The sequence below is a fragment of the Chenopodium quinoa genome, unplaced genomic scaffold (genome assembly GCF_001683475.1).
Source record: "Chenopodium quinoa cultivar QQ74 unplaced genomic scaffold, ASM168347v1, whole genome shotgun sequence".
NCBI classification, from domain to species: Eukaryota; Viridiplantae; Streptophyta; class Magnoliopsida; order Caryophyllales; family Amaranthaceae; genus Chenopodium; species Chenopodium quinoa.
The window spans coordinates 373,333-383,031 of record NW_018742607.1 but is presented as its reverse complement, the minus strand read 5'-3'; the positions used below and the strand labels follow the sequence as shown (position 1 = coordinate 383,031).

The following is a 9,699-nucleotide window of genomic DNA, read 5'->3' as shown; positions in this document are numbered from 1 at the left end:
ACTAAATTAGTTGATTTTATTTTCAAGAATTAATCACGTAGGAATTATATTGCAAAAGTCATTATTCTTTGTTTAATCAATATTCGTGAAAAGAACAAAATAAACAATATTCGCCTTGTCTTAAGTGATAAAACAACAATTAATTATCAAATTCTAGTCTTGATTAAACGAAAGAATACTATGTGAATTAATTAATTAAAAGTTTGTTTAAAGTGATCAAATAACACTACTTATTCAATTATAGTTATTTAAACAATAAAAGAAAAGTGATTTGTCTAAGTGATCAGGAAACTAACCATTCTTCTTTTATGTTAAATCTTTGGTTAATGTGTTTATGGACTTTCTTTCTTCTTCGTACCTCCAAGGACTTCAATGGATTCAATTAGGGTTGGAAAGTATTTGGCAAGATAGAAGAGAAAGTAGTATGATAGTAAGGGAAGTTGAGAGATTAGGGTTTTGAGAATGCTAGGGTTTTAATTATGATTTTTGGTCCTCGTAATGCTGAACGAAGACCCCTATTTATAGGCGTAGGGATCTAGGTTTAGGGTTTTAGAGCTGCGGCGTCAGGTGGCGCGCGCAACTCTATGAGTCGCGCTGGGTGTCGTGCGCGTCTCATACAGTCGCGCGCGCCAGGCGCGCACAACTTACTGAATTACGCTGGGATGCAGTTTGCCTTATACGAAAAAACGTTTTTAAAACTTCCATAACTTTTGATTGAGAAGTCGGATTTAGGCGTGTAAGATATCATTGGAAATCTCTGAATGTCTAATTTCCAATGCCATTAGAATCAGGTTAAAATCAATATGGCCGTTGGAGTTCAAGGGTGTCGGTTTTAGTGCCCGGTTTAGTGTTTTGATAAAAACTTCTTCGTTTTAACTCGGAATTGGGCTTATATATACCGTTGGAAAGCTCTTTGAAAGGGCTATTCATCTGTATAGGCCATGAACGAAAATATGATGGTTGTTTTATCTGTTTGGCTCGGTTTTCAACCATGTAAGATATATTGGATCGATTCATTGCATTTGCCGCATTTGGGTCCGTTATTAGTCAAGTTTAAACATGTATGAGCACGTTTTAGGCCTAATTAGTAATCGGACAAGGCTCTAAGATTACTTGGTCTCAAATATGAGTTTTAACTTACTTCATAATGCATTTCGTAGTCCATAAACACTTCAACAAATGGATTTTTGTATCATCTCACTTCCTTTCGAGACAAGAGGCCAAAAGTAGGTGTCTACACATACCTCCAAAAATTATAAGAGGAAAACGAATCAATTTGCTTAATTAATAATCTTTCATTTTATTCTCAATACATTGAGTTCAAAATAAGCATAGAATCCAATCCCCACCCGTCTTCAAAAGAATGAAAATTACGTTTTGTTTACCAATGGTTCCACACTACCAAGACAATTCCATTAGTTTTTCCTATAAAATTATGTATTGCAAATTCCAATCTTCATTCTCTTATAACCCCGCTAATTTACCCAAAAAAAAAAGAAGTTATTGTCAATTGTTCAAAGCCAAATTCAAGAGGTAGAAAATCGGTGACTTATGCGTGTTAAGCCAACGGCTACTCACTTATTTTCTACCAAATTAAAGAGCCATTATTGGGAGTTACAAAAATTAAGCACTCTAATAACGGAAATCATAATTAATGGTTTTAAAATACAACGCAAATATGGAAATTAGCTATGCATATACATGAAACCATAGCCAACTAACAAAATAAATTGGAATAGTTTGATCACTTGACAGCTCTGATTCTTCACATTATATAGAATGACGTCTAGCGCGATGGAAATAATGGAAGCCCCTGCCGAGGAGCCTTCGAATTTTGCACATCGGTCTCAATGGCTTCAGCCTACTATATCAGGTAATTACTTCTAATAGGGTCTATTCAATCCAATGTATTGCATCGCATGTCCAAAACCAATAGCATAGGAATATTTGGTTGGAAATATACATATAAAGATAACCTTGAATAGCTAGTACAGAGTATAATTCTAACAGGCAATAGCCAACTTCGGAAAGAGGGAATCATAGGTTATGATGTCGTTACTTGTTTAAGCAAAGCAACATTCTCAATTCTGTAAAAATGGTTTGTTCTAAAGGGATATTTTTTATAAATATTTCACATATATATTGGTGTTTCAGGAAGCTTTGTTAAGGGAAGTATAAAGTTAAATTCCGACCTCCATCTTTCTATCATGCTGGAAATCTATGCTTCTATAAATATGCGGTTTTTTCTGAATACATAATACGAGTATGATTTTTCCAAAAAATCGACGATGATTAAATGAAGCCATACAATGGGAAAAGATAATTGACTCCATCTAATTCTTTCAACTTTGACACAGGTGTGGATGAAAAAATGAAGATCCTTCTGGCTCTTCTGGAAGATGATGATTCTCCCTTGCAAAATGATGAAATATGTGTAAAAAAAAAAGAAAATACCAAAAAAGTGGTTCAAGATCTCTGCATATCTTACCGCAACTTAGCAGAGAAATATGAAAGCTTAAAAAATGTTGCAATAGATGTCCATACTTCTGAATCGTCATCCCTTTTCAGCAATAGAAGCAAGAAAAATATGAATGACTTGGGAGCCTGGGATGATTCTCAGTTAGAGACTACGAATTCTAATCCCGAATCTTCTGTAGAAGATGCTGATACTGAATGTGAAGTCGGTATGGCTGACAATGAGCATATTAAGAGGACTGCAGATAACTTGGTACCCAAAGGTGGAAGCAGTATCAAGCCAGAAAATCCCTGGTTTTATGGAGTGAAGTACAAATTTTCAAAGCTTGTTGAAGAAAATACACAGCTGCAGGTTGAGTTGATCAGAAGAAATTCTGAGAAAAGAGAGACCATCATTAAGCTGCAAAATCAGGTGAGCAGATTGAGGGTTGAAAATGACACCCTGAAGCGTACTCTAAATTACTATGATCGTAACAAACAGCACATCCAAGAGAGTTCTCCGAGGAGGAAATCAATACTTCTAGACAAGTTTTTCAGAGGATGCTCTCCATAACTTGATAGTTTGTCACGTAAATATTCCATATTGTATTGCTGTTATAAACCTAAATTATTGGAATTTGGAACATTCAGTATATGCTTTTCCTTTGCACCTCCAAGTTAGTTAGCATGTTTCTTTTTTTTTTTTGGGTTTCTAGCTTGTCTTAACATCACAGTTAGTCTACAAAGCGTAGTATATTAAATGGTCTCCTCCAGAACCCTGGCTTAAGGAAATCTTCCCTAAGAGAATTGCTTGCTTCTCTTAATACCCTCAACACTAAAAATGCTAGTCCCTCCAGAACAATTGAGACGAAGCATAAATTGAGAAGCCATTCTAACAGTATGTAGCATCCATACGGATATTTCATGTCCACCACTTCTCCTGAAGTAGTAGAGAATCATCTTTTGATAACCATTACTGCAGTGGGCATAATCAAATCTACCGAGTCTTTCTTTTCAAGGAAGAAATTATATCAATTACCAGTAATCACCACATGAACAAGACCCATCTTTAAAATGGTGGAAACGCTTAGAATCTCTTACCACAATCTCTCGGTTGACAGCTTTAGAAATTAGCTTTATCACAGTGTGACAATCACCACAAACCCTGAGGTTTTTTTACGACATGGATTACAGTCCCAGGAACAGTATTCATAATACCAAATGCAACTGCAAGCTTCTCACTGTGAGCCCGTAAGATGAATTCCTTCTCTTCATCATCAACATCATGAAGAACTGATGTCTTATCAGATACATATCCGAATTCCTTCAGTTTCATATATAGTTTGTCCAGGTACTCATAAATTTGCTGGTGTTGAGGATGTTCTTTATCTCCAACCAAAAATACATGAACTCTCCCTTTCACTTCAAGCAAGCTATATCCAGGTGGTTTAACCAAACCATTTTCCTTCATTAAAATTCTAATTCTCTCAACATCTTCCCACCTTCCGGCATCAGCATACATATTAGAAAGCAAAACATAATACCCACAATTACTTGGGTCTAATTCAAACAATTTTCTAGCTGAAATTTCAGCAAGCTCTAAATTTTTATGCATTCGGCAACCAGCCAAAAGAGCTCCCCATACCACAAAATCAGGCTCAACCTTCATTTCCTTAACCAAATCATACGCCTTGCCAAGTAAACCAGCACGACCAAGAAGATCGACCATACAGGCATAGTGTTCAACCCCTGGCTCCACACCAAAGTCCCTTTTCATGCTTGTGAAGCAGTCCCAGCCTTCATCAACAAGGCCAGCATGGCTGCATGCAGCTAAAACTGATACATAAGTTATGTAATTTGGTTTTACTCCTACCCTTTTCATGTCATAGAAAACATCAAGTGCTTCTTTGGCATAACCATGCATCCCATAACCAGCTATCATTGCACTCCAAGACTTCACATTCTTCAGCTTCATACGCTCAAATGCTCTCCTGGCCATTGCAACTCTCCCACATTTGCAATACATGTCGATAATTGAGGTGCCAACAAATACATTCTGTTCCAAACCCATTTTAACCACCTGCAAAATTATATAAGGCAACATTAATTAGCATTTTATAGTTATTCATCAGAAAGAAACAAAACATTATAAAAACCAATAATGGATATGACAATCCATTGAACTACACAAACTTTTCAAGAAGATTGCAACTTTTGTACCTGATCGTGTATGCACTTGCCATGAAGCAAAGCCCCGGCATGAGAGCATGCAAGCAGTACAGCAGACAAGGTCACTGCATTATACCTAATGTGGCTATCATTCACCATGTCATGAAACACTTCTATAGCTTCAGTTGACAATCCATTTTGTGCAAACACTGCAACCATAGTATTCCAAGTAATAACATCTTTCTCTATCATCCCATCAAACACCTTCTTCGACATAACCAACTCCCCACACTTAGCATACGCATCTACCAAAGTATTCCCTACTCCCAAAAACACATCCAAACCCCGTTTTACAGAAAACCCATGAACACCACCTGTCACAAACTTGTTCGAAACCCGAGCACAAGCTGATAAAACCGAAACCAAAGCAACTTGATCAACAGAAAAACCCTCCTTCTCTCCCTCGATCTCACTTTCCTCCGACAAAAACTCATTAAACAGTACCAAAGCCTCATGGGGTTCATCATTCTGTACACAACCCGTGATCATAGACGTCCAAGACACAACATTTCTCTGAGGAATTTCATCGAACAGCTTGCGTGCATCCCAAATCTGCCCACATTTAGAATACATATCAATCAAAGAAGAAGACACAAAAAGATCATAATCATAACCGAACACAAAAGCCTGCTGATGGGCTTGTCGACCGGAGAAAAGATCGCACAAAGACGAGCAGGACTTAATAGTACAGGGGAATGTGTTGCGGTTAGGAAGAAGTGATAGCTTTCGCAGCGACGAGAAAGCTCGAAGGGCTTCGAGCGAATCGCCGCTACGAGCAAGCTCGGCAATGACTGAATTCCATGAATGCACATTGGATGGATCAACGTATTGGTTGAACAATGTCAAGAGATTGGAATCAGGGGTTGATGAAAAATAGCAATAACAATGGAATTTAATTCTGGGTTTAAAGGTGTGTTTGATGATTGATATTAATGAGCGATTCTGAGAAGAAATCCTCATTCATTCGGTTTAATTCGAGGATTTCAATTCAATTGTTTGGTAAGTCTGGAATTGTAAACTCAAATGAATAGGCTTTGTTGTTCTTCAATGGCGGGAAGAGGTGTCCTTCAATTCAATTTTTGGTTATTTTGAAAGTGCTTGTTGTACAAATAGGTACATACTTCTAAGGATTTTTTAAGAAATAACACCTCAACAAAATCACGATTTTGATTATAACACATAAAAATAAAAAAAATTAAAAAAAAAAACTTAAATTATAACACCACCAAAAAAATCGAAAATTTGATTTCACCACCACCTGATAGATGCCGTCCAAAAAACCGTTTGTGGACCCTGCCTTGGGCTGCAAACGATCTGGGCCGAGCCGAGTTCTAGTCTGTTCGAGCTAAGCTTGATAAGAAATATTCATGTTCGAACTATCCCGAGTTTGAACGAGCTTTTAAAAATCTTGTTCGAGTTGGGCTCGTTAAGAATTTGGTTTGTTCGAGCTTTGTTCACAAACGTACTCGTTTGCATTTCGAGTTTAAGTTCGATCTTGATCGGGTCTAAATCGAGCTTGATTAAACAAACGAGCCTTAATTTATCATTAAAAAATGGTTTCTTTTAAATTTTAACACATCCATTAAATTTTATATAAAATTTTTATATTCTTTCTATAGAAAAAGGTTATGACAGAGTTTTCATGCTTTTACATGATGAAATAATTAGTACTTTTTACAAATATGTATGAATAAAAGATATCTAAAATTTGCAAATTTTAATTAGGCGTGAAAAAACTTATAAATTAACTTAAACGAGTTATTTATGAACATTACCGAGTCGAACATGATGTTGTTCGAGCTTTGTTCACATATTTGACGAGCTTAAGATTTTTGTTCAAGCTTGTTTGTTAGCTTAACAAACGAGTTTTGACCGAGCTTTTTCACGAGTAGTTCACAAACGTATCAGTTCATTTACACCCCTGCTGGCCTGCCAAGCACACATGTCATTTATATATTGGTTAAATTTTTTTTTAAAAAAAGGAAAATAAAAAAGACCTAAATCCTAGTTAAGCCACCAAGCCCACCACCAGCCCGCAAACCCCTAAACCCTAGCCACCACCAAAACTAGCCACTAACGGTTGAAATCGGCCGATTTAGGGCCTGAGTGGTCAAATTCGAACCTATATTGGCCGATCTTAACCACGAGTTGCTAGTTTTGTGTGGTGGTTGCCGGTTTTGAGTGGGGAAAGGAGGGAAGTTTCGGTGGCTGTTGTGTGTCGAAGGAGGTTTTCGATGGCTGGGGGTGTGTTAGAAGAGGGTTTCGGTGGCTGAATAGGTGTCGAAAGGGGTTCAAAGTGGTGTGAATTTGATGTCTTCAATCTGATTCTAATTGGGTTGGAAAGTAGACTTCAAGACCTTTCCAACAACATATTATATGTCTTATTTCAACTTCTGGATCAAAAGATATGTTAAAAACAAAATCCACAAAAACTGTCTTGCAGCGCCGGACGACAGGCCTGTCGCACGGCGACAGGGGTTGTTGCAGCGACAGAGATGTGTTTTATTCCTCTTCAACCTACGATTCTTTTTTTTATCATATCCGGACTGTTTTCATTATAAATAGCGTCCTTAAACCTCTGTTTTTAATCATCAATTCCCATCTAATTATCACCAACTCTCATCAAGAAAATCTTGATACTCTCTCTCTCTCTCTCTCTCTCTCTCTTATTCTAAACTAGCTTTTCACAAACAAAATTCTCTTTTCGAAGTTGTCTTCGCCCTAGACGTGAAAGGTTTGATATTTTCGAGGGTTTGGTCCCAAATCTCTCTTTCAATTATTTAATTTAATTCTTTAATTTTATTATTTTCCTTGAAGCTACTAACGTGTGTATTTTGTTATTAGAAAGAGATACGAGACATCCAAGTAAGTGCTTTAATTGTTTAATTGATATTATGATATAGAAATCATGTTTAGATTGTTATTTTGATTCCTAGTATCATGTTTAGAATGTTTTTTCTAATATCATGTTATGATGCTTTTCTTAGTATGATGTTTAGGGTGACAACAATAAGTTCATTATATCAATTATGATTTCTGTGATGCTTCCTATTTTCTTTCCTAATAGCATGTAAGTATCATGTTAGGGCTAAAGTTTTGATTTATAATGTTTAGTGACATGCTAGGGTTTGTTATTAATCTTGTTAGTATCATGCGTAGGATCTTGCTATTATTGTGCTTTATTTTTAACATGATTATGTTTCTTGCCAATATTGTTATAATTATTGTTATGATAATTATTATTATGATGATTATTATGTTGCTTGATTATATTATTATTATTATTATTTCTTGATCACATCTTTTATGCATGTTAAAGGTAATTTGTACTTGTAATCATGCTTAATAAGATAATTAATAATCTTGTTTAGGGTTAATTTGATTATAATTTAAGTGATCACCAATAATAGTTTTGTTTATGCATTAAAATTCAACCAACATAGATAAACAGGTTTAGGGTTAACCTAATGATTGTATGTAAGTCTAAAAGCGCACATGATACAAGAAGAATAAAGTAGAGGTCTATTATTAGGGCAAGTTCAATCTCTTTTAGGTTGGATTGTACCTTCATCCCCGAACTTCCAATTTCCAGACCTATTGGAGTTAACAATCTCCTGGATCATTAAGGGGTGTAACCTTCACCCTGTGAACGGTTTACAAGTTCCTAAAACTTGTTGGCGACTCTTTTGCTCTAGCTTCCTTCCCTTTGGACGCCACCATGCTTTAGTGTATGATCACAGTGGGGTTCAAGTTTGGGGTAATTCTTGAAATATTCCCTACAGATCCCGCACTAGTAGAAAAATAGCAATAGGCAGCCCCCAAATGGCACTGGTTCAGGCTAAACCGGTGGCCGAAACTGGTCTAGAAATGGGCGGGATTTTAGAACAAGAGAAATGGCACCGGTTTGGCCTGAACCGGTGCCATTTGGGGGCTGCCTATTCTCTTCTCCTTCCTCTCTTTCTCTTTCATTCCATTCTATCCCTTAGCTTCACTGTTTCATTAGAGCGAACTGAATAACCTCCCCCTTTTCCCTCCACCACAGCTGCCACCTTCACCGGCCACCAGAGGTGTTGAAAACCACCGCCCCTCTCTTTCAATCCTCCCTTGCCCTTATGTTTTCCATTTCTTTCTCTTTCAAAGCTGCTGCCTCCATCAGCATTGTTCGAAAACAACAGCCACTGCTGCTACCTCCACCACCGCTACAGATGGCAATGTATTGGATTTGGATCGGGTGGAGCTTCACCCGCATCCATCCATTATCCTAATTGCTCCATCCACATCCATCCGTCATCCGCTTCACCCATCATCCATATCCGTTCGTCCATCATCCGCGGATTAAACGGGTGGAGCGGATGATAAATGGATGAGTACTAAAATGAAAAAAAAAAACTCAGATAAACTTTAATTTTTGGTTATTTATATAATAATTTTTTTAATTTATTAATAAAAAAGAAACAATAACAACATATTGTTTGAAAAATTAATTTGCAACAAAAAAAAACCAAGTAATTTTCTTACACATTCTATATTTTATTAGTAAAATTCTTTGATTAAAAATTTAATATATGTTAAACGGATGAGTGGATGGTTAGCGGGTGAAAAAAATATCATCCACATCCGATCCGATCCATCATTCGCTTCATCCGTCACCCGCTTCTCATCCATTTAATTCGGGTTTTCGTCCATTTATTTTAAGCGGGTGGAGCGGGTTAGCGGATATCCACTTAATATTTCCATCTCTAACCACCGCGCACCGCCTCCACCACTCCACCGCAGCGCTGCCTCCACCATTGCGCACCACCGTTGCTTCCTCCACCAGCGAGGGTCGTCCTCAATCTCTCCTCCCCTTAGCTTCTTCCACCTCCAACTAGTTTAAGGTAAGTTTTTATTTTTTTTGTTAAAAAATTGAACAATTATTTTGAAATATGTAATTCTATTATTTTCAATAGCATTTTGAACAATTATTGTTAAGCAAATTAAAGTCAAGGAATGTATATAATTTTACCCTAATTTTTT

At 36.8% G+C, this 9,699-nt stretch overlaps 2 protein-coding genes across 2 annotated transcripts; one reads left to right on the top strand and one right to left on the bottom strand.

Annotated features, from left to right (window-relative positions):
- The first annotated feature begins 1,206 nt into the window (after positions 1–1,206).
- LOC110721197 lies at positions 1,207–3,105 on the top strand. The gene is made up of 2 exons (XM_021900339.1): positions 1,207–1,873; positions 2,358–3,105. Exons 1-2 carry the CDS (start codon positions 1,780–1,782, stop codon positions 3,026–3,028), a joined length of 765 nt encoding a protein of 254 aa, XP_021756031.1. The 5' UTR covers positions 1,207–1,779; the 3' UTR covers positions 3,029–3,105.
- A 111-nt stretch (positions 3,106–3,216) lies between these two features.
- Positions 3,217–5,975, bottom strand: LOC110721195 (pentatricopeptide repeat-containing protein At3g26782, mitochondrial-like). The gene is given in 3 exon segments (XM_021900338.1): positions 3,217–3,630; positions 3,632–4,534; positions 4,675–5,975. Coding segments are annotated over 3 exon segments (2,013 nt in total). The 5' UTR covers positions 5,644–5,975; the 3' UTR covers positions 3,217–3,489.
- Between the last annotated feature and the right edge of the window lie 3,724 nt (positions 5,976–9,699).